Source organism: Hipposideros armiger, unplaced genomic scaffold (assembly GCF_001890085.2).
Source record: "Hipposideros armiger isolate ML-2016 unplaced genomic scaffold, ASM189008v1 scaffold_202, whole genome shotgun sequence".
In the NCBI taxonomy this organism is placed as follows: Eukaryota; Metazoa; Chordata; class Mammalia; order Chiroptera; family Hipposideridae; genus Hipposideros; species Hipposideros armiger.
Window position 1 is genome coordinate 2,604,562 of NW_017731552.1, and position 25,012 is coordinate 2,629,573.

At 45.1% G+C, this 25,012-nt stretch overlaps 2 protein-coding genes across 5 annotated transcripts in view; one reads left to right on the forward strand and one right to left on the reverse strand.

Moving 5' to 3' along the window:
• The window catches only part of MLLT1 (MLLT1 super elongation complex subunit), a 70,224-nt gene that overhangs the window by 34,535 nt on the left and 10,677 nt on the right, over positions 1 to 25,012 (reverse strand). For all 4 annotated transcript variants that reach the window (XM_019653464.1, XM_019653463.1, XM_019653461.1 and 1 more), the window contains exon 3: positions 16,658 to 16,740. In XM_019653464.1, the coding sequence (XP_019509009.1) occupies positions 16,658 to 16,740 (83 nt within the window). The remainder of the gene's footprint in view (positions 1 to 16,657; positions 16,741 to 25,012) is intronic.
• On the forward strand, positions 20,911 to 21,660 carry LOC109388612 (swi5-dependent recombination DNA repair protein 1 homolog). The gene is given in 1 exon segment (XM_019653465.1): positions 20,911 to 21,660. A coding segment is annotated over 1 exon segment (687 nt). The 5' UTR covers positions 20,911 to 20,940; the 3' UTR covers positions 21,628 to 21,660.

Genomic DNA, 25,012 nt, shown 5'->3' on the forward strand with positions numbered 1-25,012 from the left:
CCACAGGGACTGCAGCCCACGCCGTCGCCGGCGACTCATGGCAGCCCAGCTCCAGGTTGAGCTGTTGTTCAGCATCGTAGCTGTGGAGGGCAGTGTCACTGGCCCTCATATGTGGGATCCGAACCGGGGCCGTCTGGCATCCCAAGCGAGTTCTTAACCATTGCGCCACTCGGCCGGCCCTGAAAATTGGGCTGTGTCTTAAAGTCAGAGTGCACACTTGATGTGTTTCCTTTTCTCCTCCCAAACTGTGTTATTAAATTGACAGTACATCTCTAAATGAAGGGAGGTACATACCAGAGGAAACGGGGTCAAGGTCAGTTGCATGGGATGCTTTTGTGCCCCAAATGGTCAAGCCCAGGCCAGCATTCATACCCTAACAAACACCCACAGGACATAGGTGGAAGTGAGGAATGAGAGACCAGGTTTCTTTAAACTTAAACTCTCATCCTACAACTGATTGTCTTCTCTCCTCTCAGTGCCGCCAACCACAACAAGCCAGAAACTCAGAACTAAGGGGCATGCAGCTTTAATTTGAAAAATAAAAAAATTAGATCAGCTCCCCGCACCTACTCACACCCAAGACCAAGCCCTCCGGGTCCACCCCCTTCCCAGGCACCGACTCTGCTTCCTAACAGACCCCAGAACTCAGACAAGTACTTCCTGTTTGGCAGCCACTGAATTACTTCCTGGAAAAGCTGCTTCGTAATGTGATCATGCTACCACAAAACAATCTGGGACGGGCAGGAGACAGCGACTCGCTGGGGATTCTGAAGCTGCAGCCATAGCTTTTATGCCCAAAGAAGTAGATGAGCCCACAAGGATCAGAGGGATTGCCCCTTCATGGAGGGTCTAACAGCACATCCCCTCACCACACACAGGCCAAGAGGGCTTTTTATCAGGCAAGTGTGATCATGTAATCATCATACCCCAGCTTAACTCTCCGATGGCTCCCCAATGCGCTGGGGATGAGTGGCCCTGCCAACCTCACCCGCCCGCCACCAGCCTCCCTTCTGAACCCATATGTCCCCGACACTCCGCAGCTTTCACTGGGAAGTGGGGTCTCTCCCGTCCTCTCTGCCTGACTCTCCCCCACCCACACATCTCTGAGTAAAGCTGGCTTCCAAAGGAAAACCTTGCCTGACACCCCTTCTCCCCCCGCCCCAGCCCCTTTAACTGGGTCCCTGTGATGTACTGGCAGCCCCCAGTGCTTCAGCGCACTGATACTGATGACTTGTTCTGATGTAGCCACTTCATTACTGTCTGATTCGCAACTCTCGCCCCTGTTGGTCTGGGAGCTCCACAAGACATGGGACCGTGTCCACTTTGGTCCCCAGTGTCCTAGACTCAGTAAATGCCTGCTTCATGAATCAATCAATGAAACTGCAGAAAAAAACAGGGGAAAAGCAATTCCTTCTCCTCGCTGTAAATAAACAAATTTAAAAAAATAAATAAACAAACCCTCAACTGCAAGGAATCAATGACAGTGGCATCCCCTACTCGACACCATCTTCCTACCGGCAATTTTCTTCTGCCTTTTTAAACAGGGGTGTGGTGCCAACGGCCTGTGTGTGGCAAAAGGAAACTCATGGGCCTGGGGTCTGGCAAAGAATTTTTAGATACAACACCAAAAGTACAATCCATAAAAGAATAAACAATGATAAACCGAATTACCAAAATTCAAAACTTTTGCTGGGCAAAAGATACAGTTGAGAAAACAAAAAGACAAGCCACAGACCTGGAAAAAATATTTACAAATCATTTGCTGGATAACGCACTTGTATCGAAAGTATATAAATAATTATTTAAATTCAACAATAAGAAAACAATTACCCCAACTAAAATAAAAGGCAAGGGAAGGGCCAGCCAAGTGGCTCAGTTGGTTAAGAGCTTGCTCAAGAGTTTGAGCTCTGAGGAACAGCGGTTCGAGTCCCGGCCTGAGCTGAGCAGCCGCTGAGCTGCCAACAGGTGGCAGGATGGCGCAGCTAAAAAATAATAATAATAAATAAAAGGCAAGGGGGGTGGCCAGATGGCTCAGTTGGTTAGAGCGCGAACTCTGAGCAACAGGGTCGCTGGTTCAGTTTCCACATGGGCCAGTGAGCTGCACCCGAGCTTAGCTCCCAATGGGCAGCCGGATGGCTCAGTTGGTTAGAGCGTGTGCTCTTTTTTTTTTAAGATTTCACTGGGGAACTGGGGGAGGGGAACAGACAAGCCGCTGTCCTTTTGTTCTTCAGTCTAGTTGTGGAGGACGTCGCCTCACTGGCCCATGTTGGTATGATCATCGCGCTCTTCCCAGGTGAAGGCAGATGGGTCGCCAGCCACTGGATGGCCGCTCGTGGCAGCTCACGCCGGCTGCTGACCACTCACGGTAGCTTATGGCAGCCCTCTGCAGCCTCGCTGCAGCCTACACTGTCGCTGGCGACCCACCGCAGCACCATTTCAGCTGTAGAGGGTGCAGCGTCACTGGCCCTAATGTGGGATCCGAACAGGGGCCCTGCTGCTCAGAGCTGGCGTCCCAAGTCAACTCTTAACCAACACGCCACTCAGCTGGCCCTAGAGTGCATGCTCTTAACAAAGTTGCCGGTTTGATTTCCACATGGGATGGTGCCCCCACCCCCCACCCCTGGCAACTAGACTGAAAATGGGACTGGACTTGGAGCTGAGCTGCACCCTCCACAACTAAGATTGAAGGACAACTTGACTTGGAGCTGATAGATCCTGGAAAAACACAATGTTCCCTTCCCCAATTCCCCGACACTGTTCCCTTTCCCAATTCCCCCAAAAAATCTTAAAAAAAAAAAAAAGACAAAAATTCTGAAATGGCATTTCACCAAAGAAAATACATGAATTGCAAAAAAACACATGAAAAGATGCTCAGTGTCATCAGCCATCAGGGAAATGACTTCAAATCAAAACCTAACAATACTACTTCACACCCACCAGGATGGCTATAATCAAAAAGACAGAAAGTGTTGGTGAGGGCAGAGGGACCTGGAGAAATCGGAGCCCTCGTGCACAGCTGGTGGGAATGTGAAATGGTGCCGACGCTGTGGAAAACAGTCTGGTGGTTCCTCAAAAAGTTAATCACAGGATTACCAAAAGACCCAGCAATTCCACTCCTAGGTATATGCCCAAGAGAAATAAAAACATATATCCACAGGAAAAAACATGTACACAAAATAGCTAATAGGTGGAAACAACCCAAACACCCATCAACTAAACAGACAAAAGATGGTCCATCCACACACTGGAATACTACTCAGCCATAAAAAGAAGTGAAGCACTGACACTCACTACAATGTGGATGGACCTTGAACACATTACACTGAATAAAACAAACCAGTCACAAAAGATCACATAGGGTGTGATTACATTTATATGAAATGTTGAGAACAGGCAAGTCCAAGGAGACAGGAAGTAGATTAGTAGTTGCCCAGGGCTGAGGGAGGGTATGGGGAGTGACTGCTAATGGGGACAGGGTCTCTTTTTAGGGTGATGAAAATGTTCTAGGATTAGTAGTGATGGTTGTACAACTCTGAGCATTCTAAAAACCAATGGATGTACACTTTAAATGGATGAATGACGTGGCATACAAATTATATCTCAATAAAGCTATTTTTTAAAAGAGAGACATCACTCCACACCCATCAGAGAGGCAGAAAGAAAACAACAGACCTTCTAGAGTGCTGGCAAGAATGCAAAGCCACAAGAACCCCCATCTGCTGCTGGGGATGGTCAAAGGGGTACAGCCACTTTAGACAAGTGTCACACAGTTTCTTGTGAAGGTGAACATGAGCCTGTCCAAAGCCCCAGCAGTCCCACACCTGGTGTTTACCCAGGTGAACTGAAAACTTACATACACACAAAAATCTGTGTGCCAACGTTTAGAGCAACTTTACTCTTAAACTGGTACGCACCCAGCTGTCCTTGCACCAGTGAATGGACAAACAGCAGCACAACCATACAATAAAGAAGAACGACTCTGCATTTATGCCAACAACACGGGTGCATCTTAAGTGCATCTTGCTAAGAGAAACCAGACACAAAGGCTGCATGCTGTGTGAGTCTATTTATATGACATTCTGGAAAAGGCAAAACTATAGGGATGGGAAACAGCTGAGAGGTTTCAAGACCAAGGTTGGCGGGAGGAGCTGACTTCAAAGGAACAGCAGGAGGGGTTGGGGGGGAATGGGGCAGTTCTGTGTGGTACTGCCAGGGTAAAGGCATGACTTTATGCAAGTCAAAACCCGGAGTGAATTTCACTGAACACAAACTAAAATAATAATAATAACCAGATGGGCTGGGGCAGGGGACCCAAGATGGGGTGCAGGCTGTGACTAATGAATCTAACTGTATTACAAACGTATGACATAACCACGCTGACACAGATGGACGAAGAGAGTGTCACAAATAACTCTGTCAAGCAAGGTTTTAACTGGACACCGGTAGGCCAAAGGTAAGAAGAATGACACCCAGACACTGTACTCTAGCTGGTAAACTTACTTCTCACAGGAGTACTGGTTAGCAATCCTGAAACTCCTTTCCACGTAGACAAGGGTTAAACCAATAAGCAAATATATTGTAGATAATGAGAGCCAGGTTTCTTCCTTCAGAGAAAGAACTTAAAACAAGCAACAGAGCTAAATGAACTCAGTGGTACTGGACTGTAGTTGGAGGCATCAGGATGAACTGTTTATTTTAATATGCATACATACAGACAGATACAGAAATAAACATGGGGGGGGGTCACTATGCATGCATACATTTCCCAGCTCTGCCATCTGAGGGGCTAAACACAATGACACCTCAGGAGCAATGAACACACTTCGCTCCCAGATGTTAGCTTTTAAATACCATTCTCTAATAAAAGGGACCAGGGCTCCTTGGAGAAATGGCTGATTCTGGGGCTGGGGCAGAGAAAAACCAGGATGAGCCTGGAGAATCTTGGGTGCCAGGAAGTGAGGAAGCACCCAAAAACCCATGGGAACATGATGAAAAGGCACAGGGCCAACCTGAGAAGTTCCCGCCCACCAGAGGAGCACAACTTGAACAAAATAAATAACAGCAGGACTGGATTATAACCCAAAGGAAAAAAACCCAAATATCCATGAATGCATACTGATGTAAATAAATGACTGAACATCAGTCTAAATAAATGCAATAGAAGGAACAACCCCAGGAAAATCCCAATTAATAAATGTAGAAGGAATGAAGGAAATAGAAATCACCACTGAACACTGCTGATGGATGAATGCTAAAACTAGTGGATGAAACGTGAAACAGAAACAGGAGACCTGTATAGTTTCAAAGCATCTCCCCCCGCAAATGGATATCAGCAACTGTGGTGATTTTAAGTGTGCCCACCAGGATGTGGAGCTTACGCTCTCTCCCCTTGAGTGTGGGCTGGACTTGAGTGACTCACTTCTAACTAACAGAGTGTGGAAAGGGACAGATAGTAGCTTTATGGAGGAGAGACCTGGCAGATAGCACCTTAACCCAGAGATTAAGGTTAACATCCCTAGTAATAAGTCAAGTTCCTATCAGGTCCACCCTATTATGATACGTAAAGGGGGGCTCTTAACCTCTGTGGTTGTCTTTCCAAAATCTACAACCCCAGTGTAATTACGAGAAAACACCAGACAAACCCAAAGTAGGGGGCAGTCTATAAAATGCCTGACTGATACATTTCAAAAATGCCATGGTCATGAAAGACAAGGGAACCTAAGACACTGTCACAGGCTGGGGGTGAAAGAGACATGACAGCCAGAGGCAATGGAGGATCCTGGAGTGGATTCTAGAACAGAAAGCCAACATTAGTAAGAAATGGGCAAATTCAAGGAACATCTGTTCGCGTGAGCATATGTTAATTTCTTCATTTTGATCACGCACAGTGGTCAGGTAAGGTGTTAACATTAGGGAAGCAGGATGTGGGGTATAAGGGAATTCTGTATGATCTGCAACTCCTCTGTTTCTAAAATTATTTCGAAATTCAAAGTTAGAAAGCCCATACTCAGTTGAGTTGCTAGAAGATCTTTACGCACATTTGGAGCAACTTGGATCTGTGAATCTACTTCTCTCTTTGACTCTGAATTCTGTGGAACCTAAGCACATATCAAGTCTTTCTGATAAAACCTAGTGGCCAAACTGAGATGTGCAGTAAGTGTAATACACATACTATTGCAAAGACTTAGTACGAAAAAAAGGATGTAAAATAGCTTGGTAATTTTAAAATACTGATCACATATTGAAATAATATTTTGATATATTGGGTTAAATAAGCTATTAAAATTAAGTTTCACCTGTTTCTTTTGGCCTTTTTTAAATTGCATGTGTGGCCTGCATATTTCTAGTGGACAGCCCGGGTACAACATGTAATTCACTGACTGGAACAAGATGGGCTTCAAATACCACTGGCCAATTCCGGGAAAATGAGCAGGTATAAAGGGAGCATTTCAACAAGACTCCATTCACTTGATCAGTCCTAAGACACCCAGGAACCAATTTACTCGTCTGGGACACACTGCCTGTCCTAGGGCAGCATCCACATGCTCTCCCAGGCCACAGCCAACGCCCAGTTCACTTTCCACAGGAACAACTCAGCCACAGCACACAGAGGCTTCTGGGTCGACATGTGATCAGAAAACAACCATCTGGCTCCCCCTTAATGAGCTCGGGCTCCCATCTCAGGGAAGTTCACATCACATCTTTGTCCTGCCCAAGCAATGTGCTTTACTGTCGGAACCGAAAAACAGGCACCTACCACTCAGAATACATGAGGACCTCTTCCCACTCAATAACAAAAAGAGAAACTATCCAACTCGAACACGGGCAAAGGACTGGAATAGACATGTCTTCAAAGAAGACATACACATGATCAACAAGCATGCAAAGATGCTCGGCATCATTAGCCACTAGAAAATACAAATCAAAACCACAATGAGATACCATTTCATACGCCCACTAAGATGGCTATAATTTTAAAAATAAGTAAAAATAGGAAATAACATGTATTGGTAAAGATGTGGAAAAATTGGAACCATCATACACTGCTGGTAGAAATGTAAAATAGTTCTGCCATTGTGGAAAACAGTCTGGAAGTCCCTCAAAAAGTTAAGCATAGAATTACCATATGACACAGCAATTCCACTCCTAGATATATATATGCGCACACACACACACACACACACACACACACACACACACACACACACACAGGAACTGAAAGTGATACTCAAACAAGTATATATATCATATGTTCATAGCAGCACTATATCATAGCAGATGATTCACAATGGCCAAAAGGTGGGAACAGCCCAAGTGTCCATCAATAGATGAATGGCTAGGCAAACTGTGATACAAGCACAGTGGACTAATACTCAGCCATGGAAAAGAATGAAGTTCTGATACATGCTAAAATGTGGATGAACTCACAAACAGTTATACTAAGTAAAAGAAGCCAGACCCAAAAGGTCACATGAGGAACAACTGCTTAATGGGTACAAGGTTGCCTTTTGGGGTGAAGAAAATGTTTTAACTAGACAGGTGGTCAGAGGTACAACACTGTGGATGCACAAAATGCCACTGAATTGTTCACTTAAAAATTATTTATTTTATGTTACGTGAATTTCACCTCAATTTTTAAAAGGTTGGGGTGCACTTACACACTAGTTGTGCCACGAGGTTTCCTGACAGACAACAGATACCCCCCCTCCAGAATCAATCTGGTTCATCCATTTAGTCATTCATTTAACAAATATTTACCACGTACCATCTTTGTGCTAAAGGGCAGTACATAGAGAACAAAACTGACAGGCCATGCCCTCAAGATCTTACATTCTAGTGGTAGAGCAGACATTAGACAATAAAACACATGTTCATTTAAGTACTATGAAAAAGGGGGGAACAGTATGCCAGGAGAAAGAATAGAAGGGAAAACCAAATTCAGATGAGAAGATTAGAGCAGATCACTCTGGGCTCTCCCACATCATGACTGTGAACCTTGGGCAGGTTAACTTCTCTAATCTTTCATTTTCCCACCTGCAAAATGGGTCCTACCCCTTTGTGAGGCTGTGTGAAGATTACGGGAACTAGTGTGTAAAACGCCTAACACAGCCCTGGGTCTATGTTAAATACTTTTTTCCTAAGTTTAAAATTATCTGAGGGATAGCAATGTTATGAAAAACAAAAATCACACGATCATCTCAATAAATGCAGAGAAAGCACTTGACAAAATTCAACACCCTTTTGTGATAAAAACACTCAACAAACTAGAAAAATTGGGTTGTTGGAAAAGCCATGACGTATTTTTTCTATATTTTTCATTGCAAAAATGCGTCATGACTTTTCCGACAACCCAACAGAAGGAAACTCCCTCAACATAATAAAAGCCATATATGAAAAACCCACAGCGAACATTATATTCAATGGTGAAAGACTAAAAGCTTTTCCTCTAAGATCAGGAACAAGGCAAGGATGACCCTCTCACCACTTCTATACAACACAGTACTAGAAGTCTTAGCCAGTGCATTAGGCAAGAAAAAGAAAATAAAAAAGGCAAGCAAATTGGAAAGGAAGAAATAGTTATCTCTGTCCACAGATGATACGCTCTTATATGTAGAAAACCCTAAAAGTACACACACACAGTTAGAACAAATAAACAAATTAGCAAACTTGTAGGATACAAAATCAACACACACACAAAAATCAGCTCCATTTCTATACACTAACAATGAACAATGTGAAAAGAAAATTAAGAAAAAAATTCCACTTTTACAATAGCATTAGTAAGAATAAAATACTCAGGAATTAACTTAAGGAGATAAAAGATTTGTAAAAGGAAAACTACAAAACGCGGCTGAAATTAAAGAAGACATAGGAGATTTCATCCCATGTTCATGGATTAGAAAACTTCAGGTTGTTTAAATGTCAATACTATGCAAAGTGACCAACAGACTCAATGCAATCCCTATCAAAATCCCCATGACATTTTCTGCAGAAATAGAAAAATCTATCCTAAAATTCATATGGAAACTCAAGGACCTTGAATAGCTAAAACAATTTTGAAAAAAGTTGGAAGACTCATACTTCCTGATTTCAAAACTTACTATAAAGCTATGAAAATTGAAACACTGTAGTACTGGCATAAAGCCAGACATATAGACTAGAAAGCCCCCAAAATAAATCCTCATATTTATGGTCAAATGATTTTCAACAAGGGAGCCAAGACCATTCAATGGGGAAAGAACAGTCTCCTCAACAAAGGGTGCTGGGACAACGGGGCATCCGCATCAAAAAGACTAAAGTTCAACACTCACCTAACCCTATATCCAAAAATTAACTCAAAATGGACCAAACACCTAAATGTAAGAGCTAAAACTATAAAACTCTTAGAAAAAGACATAGGGCAAAAGCTTCATGACACTGAATTTGGTAACGATTTCTTAGATATGACATAGGCAAGACACAGGTAAGAAAATGAAACATAGACAAATTGGACTTCATGAAAGTGAAAAACTTTTATGCATCAAAGGACAGGATCGACAGAGTGAAAAGGCAACACCCAGAATGGGAAAAAAATATTTACAAACCGTATATCTGACAAGGGATTAATATCTAGAATATACAGAGAATGCCTAAAATTCAACAACCAAAAAACAAACAACCCAATTCAAAAACAGGAAAAGGGCTCAAACAGGTTATTTCTCTAAAGAAGGCATACAAATGCCCAATAAGCACATGAAAAGATGCTAACCAATCATAGAAATGCAAATCAAAACCAGGAGATACCATCTCACACCCATTATTATGAGTAGTAGCAAAACAAGAGAAAACAAGTGTTGACAAGCACGTGGAGAAACTGGACTCCTTCTGTACTGTTAATAACAATGAAAAATGGGACAGCTGCCGTGGAAAACAGCCTGGTGGTTCCTCAAAAAATTAAAAATAGATTTCTCATACTATCCAGCAATTGCACTTCTCAGTATATACCCAAAAGAACTGAAGGCAGGGTCTCAAAAAGATATTTATATACTCATGTTTGTAGCAGCATTATTCACAGTATCTAAAATGTGGAAGCAACCCAAGCGTCCATAGATAGGTGGATGGGTGACATGTGTGGTCCTTCCACACACCAGAATATTACTCAGCCTTAAAAAGGAGTGAAGCGCTGACACACGCTACATACAGCATGGATGGACCTCCATACCACCAGGATGGCTGTAACAATACAAAAGACGGGAAAATTACAAGCACTGTGGAGGCTGTGGAGAAATAGGAATCCTCGTGCACTGCTGGTGGGATTATAAAATGGTGCAGCTGCTGGGGAACACAGTCAGCAGTTCCTCAAAAAGTTAAACACAAATTACCATCCGACCCAGCAATTCCACTCCTAGGTATCCACCCAAAGGAACTGAAAACTGTAACTCAAACATGTCCACGTACACACGTTCAAAGCAGGAGTGGGCGGAAACGGCCCAAATGCCTCAAACAGATGGACAGGTGAACTCATGGTAAGTGGATCGCCATTATTCGTGGCTGTCATGCCTGCAAATTCACCTTTACACTAGAACTTATTTATAACCCAAACCAACGCTCGTGGTTTTCACATTCATTCGCAGACATGCACCGTGGTAAAAACTCTGAGCTGCCCGACATGCTCGGTGCCAGCTGACGTCGAATAAGGTGACATTCTGCCTCCTTATTTCTGCTCAGACTGTAAACAGTGTCTTCCTCGTATAGTGAGTGCCTTGTTTTTGCATTTTTGTGCTTCTGGCTGGTGATTTTGCTATTTGAAGTGGCCCCAAGCATAGCGCTGAAGTGCTGTCTAGAGTTCCTGTGATGCACCTTCCAAAGAAAACACATTTTTCAGATAAGCTTGGTTCGGGCATGAGTTACAGTGCTGTTGCCTTCTGAGTCCAATGTTAATGAATCAACAATGTATGTTAACTAAAGCACAGGTTGTGTACTGATCGTGATCAGCTGATGAAAGCATTGTGGCCCGAGGCTTGCAGGAACCTACTCTCTATTCCCCCTCGCAGCAAGGGTCCAGTTTGCACTAGGTTCAATGTTTGTGGTGACTTCACAGAACATCACCATTGCGAGTAACAAGAATGGATTGTTTATCTATACAACAGTATTACTCAGCCATAAAAAGGAATGACGCACTGATACATACAACATGGATGAAGCTGGGAAGCAGTACACTCAGTGAAAGAATACACAATAGGACACATGTGTCAGAATAGGCAAATGTCAGAATAGGCAAATCCGTAGAACAGAAAGCAGGTTAGAGGTTGCCAGAAGGTGGGGATGGGAAGAATGGGGAAATAAAAAATCTGAACTAGAGAAACAGTGGCTGCACATTGTGAATGCACTAAATGCCAACAAATTGAGCGCTTAAAACGGTTAACTGTATGCTAAATTAATTTCACCTCAATAATTATTTTTAATAACTGTGGTCTCATAGAAAGATATTTGGTCTTTGTCCCCATTTGGTCCCACAGATCTCCTAAAACCCTTGGAATTTCCTGAGTGACAGGGATAATAGGAGCATCTTTTATTCTAATGAGGTAATTTGGTGAGACCCCACATAGCTTTGGGATGGGGCTGGTCCCCAGAAAGACCAAGCTTTAAATAGAAGATTGGAACTTTCAGCTCCAGAGAGGGGAGAGGAGCTGGTGACTGCATCAATCACTAATAGCCAATGAGCTAACTGAGCATGCCTACATAATGAAGCCTCCATAAAACCCCCAAACAATAGGGTTCAGAGAGCTTCTGGGTAGGTGAACACTTGGAGGTGCTGGGGGAGGGGGAAAGCACCTGGAAACTGCACACGCCTGCCCCCCACCTTGCCCCATGCACACATTTCTTCCATCCAGCTGTTCCTGAGTTGTATCCCTGTATCCCCTATAATCAACAACTAACAGTAAGTGAAATGTTCATTGGAACTTTGTGAACTGTTCTAGCAAATTAGGGCACTTGAAGAGGGGTCATGGAAACCCCTAATTTATAGAAGTGGGGGCAGCCCTATGGGGCTTAGCCTGTGGGATTTGCGATAATTCCAGGCAGATCATGTCAGAACTGAATGAACTGCTGGACACTCCGTTGGTCAGGAGAATCAGAAAGTTGGAGAAGTGGTATTGGAAAAGGCACTGTATGTTTGGTTTCAGAAATGGAAAAAAGCCCTCTCTCATTTGGCATCAGAAGTGGCACTGAATGAAAACAGCTCAACGATGCACAAATATTACTTTTGTAATCAGACAAAGCCCACCCTCCATTTGTTTACTTGGGGGAAAGGAGTCATTTACTGAGATAGCCTCAGTAATTTCTAATGCCAAACACCACGTAAAACAGAATTCCTTCATTTCACAGACAATGCCATACTTAGGGTCAGGCACAGCTAAAAACACCTCCTGGTTACACAAGAAAACATCCTGGGTCTGAGAAAGCGCCTTTTCTGCTCTGGATATATATCCACCTCATGTACCAGAGAAGCCAAAGTCATCTTCACCTCTGAAACCTCAATCTCTGGTACTAAAGCCTCCGAGGCCACTTCGTCTGCTCACTCTCTTACCCAGATTAACTAGAAAAAGGCACCACCACCTCAGGAGTAACAGTAACACATGCTTATGGAATGCCTACTCTGTGCTGGGTACTGGGCCCAGGGCTTTACTGTCCATCTCTCCGTGAGTCTTCCAAACAGCCTGGAGAAGCAGACACAATTAGGAAGCCCATCTATGGACAGGGAGACTGAGGCCCAGAGAAGTAACCTGTGGACTCATTTCCCCCTCTGATTCCTACCTCAAAAATCCACTAACCTTGGGGTGGCCAGTTAGCTCAGTTGGTTAGAGCACAGTGCTCATAACACCAAGGTTGCCGGTTCGATCCCCGCATGGGCCACTGAGCTGCGCCCTCCATAACTAGATTGAAAACAACTAGTTGATTTGGAGCTGATGGGTCCTGGAAAAACACAGTTTCTCAATAAAAAATAAAAAATAAAAAGAATAATAATAAAAAAATCCACTGACCTTACCTACAGCAGAGGAGTTAAGTCACGGCTGAAAACCAAATGCACCGCTTATCTACCTCAGGGTAGGAAAGCCGTCAACAGGTCCATTCCTGACAACCCTGTTTCCAACCCTATTCCAAACCCATTCAAGCAGCTTTCAATGACCCAGCACTCACTTTCCCACAATTGTTTGATCTTTACAAAACTTCTATGCAGGGACCCACATTTAGACAACATTTGCAGAACACAATACATAAAATCAGAGTCCTTGTCACCCAGATATCAGCAAAAGCCAGAATTCATGAGCAGCAGCTATTGTTCTAGCTCGAGCCTGTCTTGGATGTGCATACAGGAAGGACCACATGCTCTGCTGGTTCAAATCCTAGCACCGCCACTTCTGGGTAGCCTTGAGCACATGACTGAGTATCAGGAGCTCTTTCATCCACAGACCAGAGACATCACCTTCCTCTGGGGCTTGTCTGGAGACTGAGCACCCGCTCAGCAGAGGAGGCTAAGGGCCCACAGAACCTGTGACTGCACTTGTATCCCAAGTCCTTCCCGTGGTGGCCTCATCTCCCACAGGCTCTCAGTGCAGGGTCCACTTTCAGCTCTGAGAGCAAAACCAGCACGAGAAACAGAGGACTCCAGCGACCAGGGTGCAGAGCACAGCACCCAGCATTTGTCCTGAGCCAGAGAACATGCTGAAGCTCTGGGAATGGGCTCACACCAGCACTCCGGCTGCAGCCACACAGCCTCTATAGGAACTGGTAAGGCAAGTACACCAAAGAACATGACCTTTTTTTGTTATAGAAAAACCAGCTATCCGCCAACAGCATTCATATGAAAACACGTGCTGAAATTTGAAAAACCTACTACACCTAAAATGGGAAAATTTTACTGTAGTAAATTATATCTCAAGAACTGAACCAGAACAAAACCCCTTAACCCAAAACCAGCTGCTGCCACGATTGCGGGGTGCTCTGGGTGGTGAAGTGCTCTCGTGCTTCCTCTAAAGGGGCACCTGGGGAAGTGGCGACAGCTGGGGACAGCACCTCAGGGCCTTGCAAAGGAACCAGGCAATTAAAGAGGAGCACGGGGTCCTGCGCTGCCCGTGAAAGATACACACAGGCACAGACACAGGCACACCCTGCACCCCCACACCCCCAGTAAGCAAGCCCCAAAATCCTGAAATAGCACACAGGGATTCAGGACACCCAGACAGAGGTCCCCTCAACCCCCTCAAGGCCCCCGTGTAGGTGAGGATGCTGTGCCCAGCAGGGGGACGAGTTGTATGGTCAGAGGGCCACCTGTTCCCTTCCCTCCAGGGCCAGGACACGGGGTGGAACCTCAGGGACTCAGTACAGGAGCGGCCCTGAAGTCTGGACACGAGACCCAGGTCTCGAGAGCATGCTGATGCTCATGTGAGGGCTGAAAGAGGTGCTGCCCCAAGTAGTCTCCACTTCATCAGGTGCCCCTTTAGAGCGAGCACCTGTGGGCCTCACCACCATCCACCTGAGAGGTCTGAGGCACTAATGGAGGACGCAGAGGCCACCACAGGGAAAGGTCCAAGCTGAGAAACAGGCACCAAGCACCCTTGCCTCTCTCCAACCTAGAGACCAGCAAAGATCCCCTGGGTCAGAGGAGAGGGCGCTAAGACCCATCAGCCACGTCTGTGTTACTGTCCGGCCTCAGCATGGTGCTCCATCAGCTGGGGTAAGCGGGAGCCTCCAGGCAGACCCTGGGGACAGCAGGAAGGTGGGCACCACCCCAGGGAGGGAGAGAAAGGTCTGGGTGTCAAGGACCAGACAGGTCTCAGAACACAAAAGCCGCTGACCCGTGGGATCCAAAACCGCTTCTGAACCTCAGAAGAATTTATTCGAAACCCAGAGAAGACCTTCACTGGCCACAAGGATGCCATCACCACTGCCCACCCCCCAGGATACCAGTGCACAGGGCCGCTGGCGCCTTCTGCAGATGGACTCAGCGGCTCTCTGCGGATGGACTCTCTCCCCAACCACCCAAGGGGGCTACTTTCATCATCTCCTTTCCACAGGTTCCCCACAGGGAGCTGGAGAGGCTGGTGACACCTGCCCCAGGACAGAGTCCCCAGCATGGGTTCCTTTACCTCTATAGCAGCGGTTCTCAACCTGTGGGTCACGACCCCTTTGGGGGTCGAACGACCCTTTCACAGGGGTCGCCTAAGACCATCGGAAAACAAAAAGATATTTACATTATGATTCATAACAGTAGCAAAATTACAGTTATAGAGTAGCAACGAAGATAATTCTATGGTTGGGGGTCACCACAACATGAGGAACTATATTAAGGGGTCGCGGCATTAGGAAGGTTGAGAACCACTGCTCTATAGTCCCCGCCCCCTTCTCTGCACTCCAGCAGGGCAGCAAGAAGCCTCCCTAAGCAGGTGGTGGGAAGACTCTCCTTCCTGAAAGACAGCGGAGCTGCCTGCAGCCAGTCTAGCTGAACTTGTGGAAAAGCACCCAGCCACGGCCAAGCCACCTCTGAGCCAGGAAAGGTCACCATGGCCTCTTGGTGGCACCTGTGAGAAGGAGCAGAGGCAGGCTGCCAGGAATGCTTTTTTATTTTAATTATTAGGCTTAACAAAAAAGAGAAAAGCTATGGTATCAATGCGTTCCCCAAAAATTCACATGTTGAAATCCTAAGCCGCAAAGGTAATGGTGTAGGAGGTGGGACCTTTGGGAGGTGATTATGCCCTGAGGGTGGAGCCCCCGTGAATGGGATCAGTGCCCTTAGAAAAGAGACCCCATAGATCTCTCACCCCTTCTTCCATGCAAGGGCATAGCAAGAACTTGGTCACGGGCAAGAGGGGCTGGCACCCTGATCTTGGCCTTCCAGCCTCCAGAACAGTGAGCAATAAATTTCTATTGTTTATAAGCCACCTAGTCTGTGGTATTTTGTTATGTGGCCCAAATAAACTAAGACAATAGATATCAATATCTACCTACCTATCTATCTATCTATCTATCTATCTATCTATCTATCTATCTATATATCCATTGTAAATGTTTAGAAAATATATGTGGAGGAAAATAAAAGACCACTTGTAATCCTACCACCCAGATTACCCATTAACATTTTTAATATACACAATAATTCCTTTTTCCTATAAATGGTAGACATACAACTTGCTTTTTCATTCAATAATATTAAAAACTTTCCCCCACATCAGGTCATCAAAGGTTCTATTCAGAAGATGCACCATAAATTTATCTAACCCATCAGCTACTGTGGACATTCAGGGAATTTCCAGATCTTCACCACTACTCACAGCCCAGAGACGAACCCTCTAAGACCATCCATGGAATCTGGCCCTGTCACAGCATGTTGTTGCTGACTCAGGGACCCTGCGTACATTCAGGACCACGGACCAGGATGTGGCCCAGATGCTCCCCGGAGAGGCCACACCCACTCGCACTCCCACCTGCCATCACAGCGTGTCCATTTTCCTTGCCCCCACCTTCCACGGGAGAGGTGGACACAACACTTGGCCCACAAGCACTCTAGACGGACATCTCTGCTACTAGTGATCCCAGCATTCCATCACCCATGTATCACTGGTTCTACTTCCTCTTTGGTGAACTGTGCATCCTTCCTGTTGCTACTCCAGGATCCTACCTTGTTTTTGAAGTACACCTCGATGGGCATGATGAAACCAGCATAACCCGACTCCTCCACTTTGTAGGGGGGCTCCTTGCATACTAAAAAGAAAGGGAAAATGCATCCGTCAGCTTCCTGCCTGTTCAAAGGCCTGGCCACCAGCAGCAGTAAGACCGCCACCCTCTGCGCCTGCTCTCTGGGGTTCCCTAGCCTCCCAGGAGCACAGCTTTCCAGGAGGCCAACTACCCATGTGAGCATTGAATCCTGTGCCCAATTCCACGCCAAAGGGGTCATGGGGAATCAAAGGAGCAGAGCAGGAGAAAGGAGACCCCGAAACACCGTGGTGGGAAAGCGGGAAGGGACATCAGACTAGCTAAGGCAGAGCAGCCACTGGCTGCATAAGTTCAACCAATTCAGGGCATTGAGCGTGACACGGGTGAGGTGCCAGACACAGTGGAGCCCCGGTCTTCCAGGCAGGGCAGTGCACACTACAGCACCCACCTCCTTCCACCACTCACTCAAACACGTATACTAATACCAGGAGATGGAGATGGCCTGGTCTCAGCTGGGACTCTCTCCTGGGTCCATTTTAGCACCTAACAAAAGCGTTCCCAAGTGAAACTAACAGACTCATTAATCCAGTTATTAAAAAAATGTTGAAACTAAGAACAGCAAAGTACAGGTAAAATAATCTTCCGCCATCTCACCCTCCAAAATGTATTGTCAATGTTTTGACACATCATGCTTTCATTACGCTAATAATGTAAAAATACTGTTCTCCCACTTTTAAGAAAAAATCAGAACAGTAATCCTCCTTGTCCTCCTCCCCACCCTCTCCAGAGGCAACCACTGTTGAAACAAGAAAAATCCTGCCAATTGTTAAAACCTTTATGCACATATGTCTCTACCAGATAATTAAATTAAATGGGTCAGAAATTGCTAAAAAGCAGTACATGGAACATAATGAAACATGACTTTTTAAAATTAAAACACTGTAAGGGTCTTCTTTAAAAATAATCTTTTCAGCTCTCAAAAATCTCATCAAATATCTATCATATATCTCAAATATCTCATGTATCTCATCTATCCAAACAAAACTGTCAGACAGGGTGGGCTTGGAGATACTAAGCGACCCTCCAGGGCAGGGCTGGCTGGACAGCCTTGTATGGGAACCAGTGCCAAACCCCAGGGGAGCAGGGGAGGGTGTGGCTCAGGCTTGGAGAATCCCTGCTGGCCCTACAGATAGGAGCTCTCAAGGGTGACCTCAGCCCCAAATCTCTATTCCAGCCAGTCTCCTGCTCCTCAGACATCCTCCCATGGGAGCTGGATGGGCACCTCAGATGCAGCCCACCCCAAACCACCTCCTCATCCACCTCCTAACCTGCACCTCTCCCAGGGTCACACAGCTTGGGACCCAGGCCGTCTACCACTCACCCAAGGACTGAGGACACCAACCCCTCCCTCTCCCACAGCTCACCTGTCACCAAGCACTATCAGGTCCACCTCCAAACTGCTCTGGGATGCACCCCACTGCCCGGTACCCAGTGGCTCTCATGTATGTCACTGCCCAGAGCCTCACTAGCTGTCCTGCCTCAGGCTCACTCCTGGGCATCTTCTGCAGGGGCAGCAGGAATGACAGTTCTGAATTGCAAACCTGACTGTGTCCCCTGATGGCTCCCGACTGCCCTCAGGACCAACTGTGAGCCCCTCAAGGGGGCCTGCAGGGCGCTTCATCACCTCCAGCCTCATCTCCCATCAGCCTGACCTCAAGTCCTAAGATCCAGCCTCAATGAACCTCTCAGATCACAGGTCACTTCCTCCCAGACTCCTGGCTCTGAGTAACCCCATTTCCAGGTCACAGCTCCCTCCCACAGGCCTCCAGCGCCCTGTGTCACTCAATCACAGGACTTTCCATACTTACTCTGGCCATCTTTCTCAGCTCTATACTCACTCAGTGTCACATCCCCAGGACTAATCTTTCAAAAACATTCAATTAAGTATCTGTCAAATACTGCTGAGTGGGCCATATGCCATGCCTCCCTCAGGTCCTCCACCAAAGTAAGGGGATGGACCAGGAGCAGAAGTAACCTGGAGTGGGGGCCAGGTCATGGACCACCTCTCCCGGAGCCTCTCGCTCCTGTTTGAACAGACTAAGAGAGGAAGTGGGGTCTCTCCAGCTGCAAGAAAGCTGCCTGCCTAGTGCTCTGCCAATCTCACCGACCATGGGCACCCTGCAGTCTGCCCTGTGTGCTTGAGTGTAGCACAGAGCTGGGCACCTGGCAGACACAAGAATGCTTGTTGAATTAATTTGAATCCAGGATGGAAAGCGGAAGTGGAGCAGAGAGGAAGGGTGGCCTGTCCTCATTGCAAAATCCCTCAGAGGAGGGAGATATGAGAGGCCTTCGGACTTGTTCCCAACTCCACCCCCCTGCCAGTGTCCTCCCCACCCACCCCCAGCCAAAATCCCATCAGCCATCAAGGCTCCAGTCAGGTCCCACCTCCTAGCAGAGACAGACCTGGCTTCCTTTGGCCTCTGACCTTCAGGTCACTCCTCCCCCTACCCCCCCCCCAGGGAAGTTATCTTTCCAAGAGGTCACACCTGATCTCCAAGTCCCCACCAGACTGCAAACGCTTTGAAGAAAGAGATCCTGCTGTATGTTTCTCAATCTCTCCAAAGGCGTATCACCTGACAGGCACTCCAAGGTTAAAAAATGTCTATACTTTCAGAAATGGGAAAGAGGGACCACAGAGTACAGGCTTCCAGACCCACACAGGAGACCAAGCAGAGGCACTGGCCTGCCGTCCCACCTGAGAGCCCACAAAAACCAAAGCAAGTCAAATACGATAGGAAACAAAGCCGGGAGAGTGAAGGGGGAGGGAGGTGATGTGAGCAGTGGAGAAATTTCTGGGAGGCAAAACGTGGATGAGAGCATTCTGGGCAAGGAAACAGGAAAAGGAAGCTGCAGCCCAGAACATGCCATGGGGCGCTGCAAGGCAGGCAAGAGCCCAGCTGTTGCCAGAACCCTGAAGGGTCTAGGGTGTGGCATCCACAGGCTCAGTGGAGGGCAGAAGGGAAGCTGGAAGAGGGAAAGGGAAGAAGAGAGGCGGTGACTGCTAATGGTGGGCAAGAAGCTTGCTTATTTGTGGGGTGATGAAAATGTTCTGGAATGAGAGAGTGGTGGCGGCTGCACAACCTAGTGAATACACTAAAAGCACTGAATTGTACACATGAAGATATTTAATGGTGAATTTTACCATGTGTGACTTTTATCTCAGTAAAACAGTTATTAAAAACAAAACAAAAAAAAGTCAAATGGAGAGGCTGTATTTAAACAACAGCCCTGGAATCCCTGCTGCCATTCCCCCACCCAGGGCATAATCCAGGTGGCTCCACGGCTGTTGTCTCGGGAGAAGAGTCAACTTCTGGAGGAAGCTCAAGCCTCCAGTATGAAAGCTGGATCCAGAGTAAAGCCTTCCTCATTTAGGAAATTGGGGAGCCCATCTCCCTCACCAGACGCCTACTGGTTAACAACCATCCTGCCCTAATAGCGCTCAATAAGAGTTCCTACCTGCAGGAAAGAGCCCAAGGAAACAGGAATAATTTAAAGACCACAAGAGAACTTGCGGAAAACAAAAAACAAAAAACTGAAACTAGAGTCATTGTCCTTAAATCCAAGACATGACCAACAAATAAAAACAAGATAGTTTTATAAAGGAAAATGAGAGAATAAGGAAGGGCTCTTTGGTATTACAAATACAGTACTTACAATTTTTTAATTTAGTGCAAAGACTAGAAAATAAAGCCAAGGAAATTTCTCAGAATGTAGAGCAAAAAGACTTTTGTTCTAAAAATGTGACAAATGAAGAAACAATTCAGCAGATTAAACGAAAGCTAACAGAGGCTAGTATTTATGTGCCAGGCACTGGTCTCAGCACTTGATACATATTCATTCATTTAATCCTCACAACAAGCCTGAGGCAGATAAAAATGTCCCCACTTTACAGATACAAGGCTTAGACACAGAGAAGTCTAGTAATAAGCGTTCTAGAAAGACAAAACCGAGATAATAAACAGATGGAAAGAAACTGTAAAAGAAATAGAAGAAAATTTTCCAGAGCAAAATGAAGGACACCAAGCACCCAACACAAGGAACACAGTCAAAAAAAAAGAAACACAGTCAAAAAAAGACCCCAGAAACAATATCCTAAAAGAATCATTAAAAATATCCTAAATGCGGCAGCCCCACCCCTGGAACGGGAGCTTTCGCGGCCTCGCGGTAAACCAAGGTTTCATTTTCAAGATGGAAAGCCCTTCAGACTCAGCTGTGATATTACCTAGCACTCCACAGGCCGGTGCCAATCCACCATCTCCCTATAGAAGTAGTTCAAGAAAACAACCTATGAGTGCAACACTTAGAGAAAGGTTAAGAAAAACTAGATCTTCATTTAATTCCTGTTACAGTGTGGTAAAACGTCTTAAAGTAGAGAATGAAGAAAACAATCAGAGCTTTTCAGAGAAACCAGCATCTTCAACAAAAGAAAGCTGTTTGGAATTTCAGGAAAATTTTAAACACATTGACAGTGAATTTAGAGAAAGTACATAGTTGAAAAATACCTTCAAGAATATCAGTGCATGTGAATCTACTGGGTCTTGCAGTGATCTCCAGAATGACTTTGTGAATCAGAATCTTCCCAAACAAGGATTAAACGAAGAAAAAGCAAAATTGGTGAAGCAGATTCAAGAGAAAGAAGACCTTCTTCGGAGGCTAAAACTAGTCAAAATGTATAGATCAAAGAATGACCTGTCACAGTTACAGTTGTTAATAAAGAAGTGGAGAAGCTGTAGCCAGCTGTTGCTTTATGAGTCACAGTCAGCCATGTCCAAGGAGAACAAAAAACTCAGCCTTACTCAGTTGATAGACCACTATGGATTAGATGATAAATTGCTACATTATAACAGAAGTGAAGAAGAATTTATAGGTGTTTAATTTATATTTTTTCCTCCAGAATATCTTTGAGAATGACAGCTTAAAAGATACTACATTTTAAAGTGAAGATATAAACCATTAGGGGTTACAGAAAGGTATCTTGATGAACATCAATTTAGGTTACTCTGTTACATAAATGTAAACTAAGTTCTAAAATGCAAACTTTTTATTTTGGATAAATTTGCCAAAGAAAATTTTACATTTAAAAACTGTGAAAAAAAATTTTAAATCCTGTTTTAAAAATAATTTGGGCATTTCTGGAAGTTGTAATACATTGTTTTGTTTATTGTGGTAAAAGGTTTTATTTTAAATGTTAAAAAAAAGTCAATGGCGACTGGACTTGGAGCTGAGCTAGCTGTGCCCTCCACAACTAAGACTGAAGGACAACAACTTGGCTGTTCCCCTTCTCCAATTCCCCAACACTGTTCCCCTATCCCAATTCCCCAATAAAATGTTTAGGGGGAAAAAAAATATATCCTAAATGCTTCTAGAGGAAAAAAAAAAAATAGCAAGCTCATCTGCAATGGAACAAGAACTCAGACTTCTCTGAAAACAAAGCAACAGATTCTTTCACAGCGCTAAGTGATAGTAATTCTCAAGCTAGACTATTATGCGCAACCAAACTATCATTCCAGTGTGAGAACCAAACAATGGCACTTTCAAATAAATACTAGGTGTCAAAGAGTTCATTTACCACACACCTTTCTTGGGAAATTTCCTAAGTAATTAATTTCTTGGGACATTACTTGAGAAATTACTTCAGAAAAACAAGAAAATAAACCAAAATATAGGGTAACAAATAAATCCCCTCAGGAGAACAGTAAAGGAACCTCCCGGGGGATAGCTAAAGAGGTGGCCTCAAGAGTCAGTCCAGATTGGAGAAAAAGACAAGAACAAGAGAACCAGAATGAAATATGCAGGGGGCGGAAATCCAATTGACTAAATGAAATGATTGAGGACAAGAAAAAAAGTGAAGGTACGATGAAGACATGAAGCAATGAGAGAAAAAGGAGAAGCAAAAGACATGCACAAAGTCAAGGCCCAAACATGAAGCAAAGTAAACAGGGCTAGATTTTAACCAAGAATGATACAGAAATAATCCATCTAACCTTGACATGACCTTGAGTGTCCCTTTGAGTGGCTCAGAGTTCACAGAGAGGATGAATGAAATCCTGGCATCCTAACCAGCCAGATAGTGAACAGTCAATCAAGCCAATACCACTTACTGGTTTCCAACTTTTAGCCAATTTCTGATCTGGGAGTGGAAGTCTTGGTTTTAGTTCAACAACCTCAACAATGTCAAATGTAGCTCCCAAAAGGAGGGGTGAAAGGTTCAAGGAAAGATAGGGTTGTTCATGTCCTTCTCTTCCGAAGCGGTAAGTCAGAAGACAATGACAAAAGGTGACAAGAGTTGAAGAATCCATTCATTTACGCAACAAGTATTTAGTAAGCACCTAATGTATCCTTTCAACACCAAGGATATAGCAGCAAACTATAGCAACACACAAATCTCTCACTTGGAGGAGGTGGGGAAATGAACAAGATAAGTAAATAATGCTGTGTGTGTGTTAAGATGGTGTAATGGAGAATAAAACAGAAAAAAAGGCTAAAAGCATGAGGCTGTTTAAGTGTTTTGAGCAAAGGAACTGCGAGTTAGACCCGGTGGCCAGAGCTTCCTAAAAACAGGGTGACAGGGAGCCTTTGTGGAGGATCCGAAAAGTAAGCAGGTTTGCTCATTATTCAAAATCATAAAGACAATCACCACAAAACAAACCACTTAACTATAAAACATTTAGGGCAGACAGTGGATAAAAGGGATTGTGGTTTAGTATAATGTCTAGCTTTATATGCTGGTAAGTTAATAAATATTTTTTTTAATTTGAAAAATCAAGAACTAAGAAGCAAATTCGCTCCCACTAATTTAAGGTGTTAAGGAAGGAAGCAATCTAGAAAGGGCAGAAAGATTGCCCCTGGGGTGGTATGACCAATGACAAGATGGGAAATGGAAACTTTCCACCTGGCACATTTCTGTTGGATTTGTTATGTGTATATATTTGATTTTAAAGATACTTTTCAAGGGCATAACGTATAATTTCAGAGGCTAGAGTACTGTAAGAAACTCATTCGCTCTTTAACCAGATCCATTTTTCATTGACAAATGGCAAGGTGTAATCTAACCAAGTTTTGTTCAATACAACAAATAGCTAACCTGCCATTACCATTTGATACATCTTGGGCAGACTTTGCAACAAGTACCATTCAAATACTAACTTAAACTCCACCCACAAACTGACACTTGAAGAAAGTGGGCCTCAGCTCATCACCCATTTCCCAGGTACTTGGAGCTCCGAGACTGTGCCGCTTGCACATGCCCACAAGTAGGTTACTGGGTCTCTCTGAACCTGTTTCCGTATTTACTTGGCAGGGATTCTGGGAGGTCCCATGTCACAGGGCTGTCATGAGCACAGCACACAGACCAGCCAGTGCGGGACAATGTAGATTGTTATTACTTCTAGTAGCTGCTTGGTTAATGACCCTGTGGGGATGAAGATATTTATAAAATATCTTCCTTTTATAAAAAATAAACTGATTATAAAAAATAAACAGTATAAAGGTGACTAGAAATCCCCATCATGGGCCCACGCAGAGAGAAGGGAAGAGGACAAGTGAGGGAGATGGTGAAGGAACCAGAGTGGAAGCTGCCAGAGAAACAAGGAGGGCCCAGTCCAAGAGAAAGGCAGCCACAGCTTCTACTCTGCTGTTAGTCTGACAGCAAGTACAGAGGCCACCTGAATGAATGGGCGTGTCCAGGGCCAACAAAAACAGGCAGCGCTACCAGGCCCCCTGGGCCTAGCGTGTGGACCCCTGCTTTAAAGCTCAGGAAGCTTACCTGGCCCCCTTGAGCCTGTTTCCCCATCTATAAAAAAGGGTTGTGAGGAGAAAGGATGGAGGCCCTGCAGGAAGTACTTGATAAGGGGCATGTACTTTTATCACTTATTGTTACAGATATCTGCTGTTGTCAGTAACCATAGCTGCTCTCTTCCAAGAGGCTCAAAGGTGAAAGAAGGAAGGAAAAGGAGAGAAGGGGAAGACTCAGCAAAGGAGAAATGAGAGAAAGGAACAGCTGAAAGCTGACGGAAGAAACCAGAAGAAAAATAGCTACCACACCACTAGGAATCTCGAGCTGTCTTCCCTCTGAACTAGAAGTTTCTGCTTCTGTAACATACCTCACTTCCCCACTAGGCCGTAAGCCACTTGCTGGCCCAGGGCCAGGGCCAGGCCCAGGCCCTAGTGGGTCCCAGGATGTGCTGCTGCTTGTGCCTGAGGCCATCCACGCTGGCTACAGCTCAGCCCCTGGTGCCCCTGAAACCTGTACTGCAGGCAG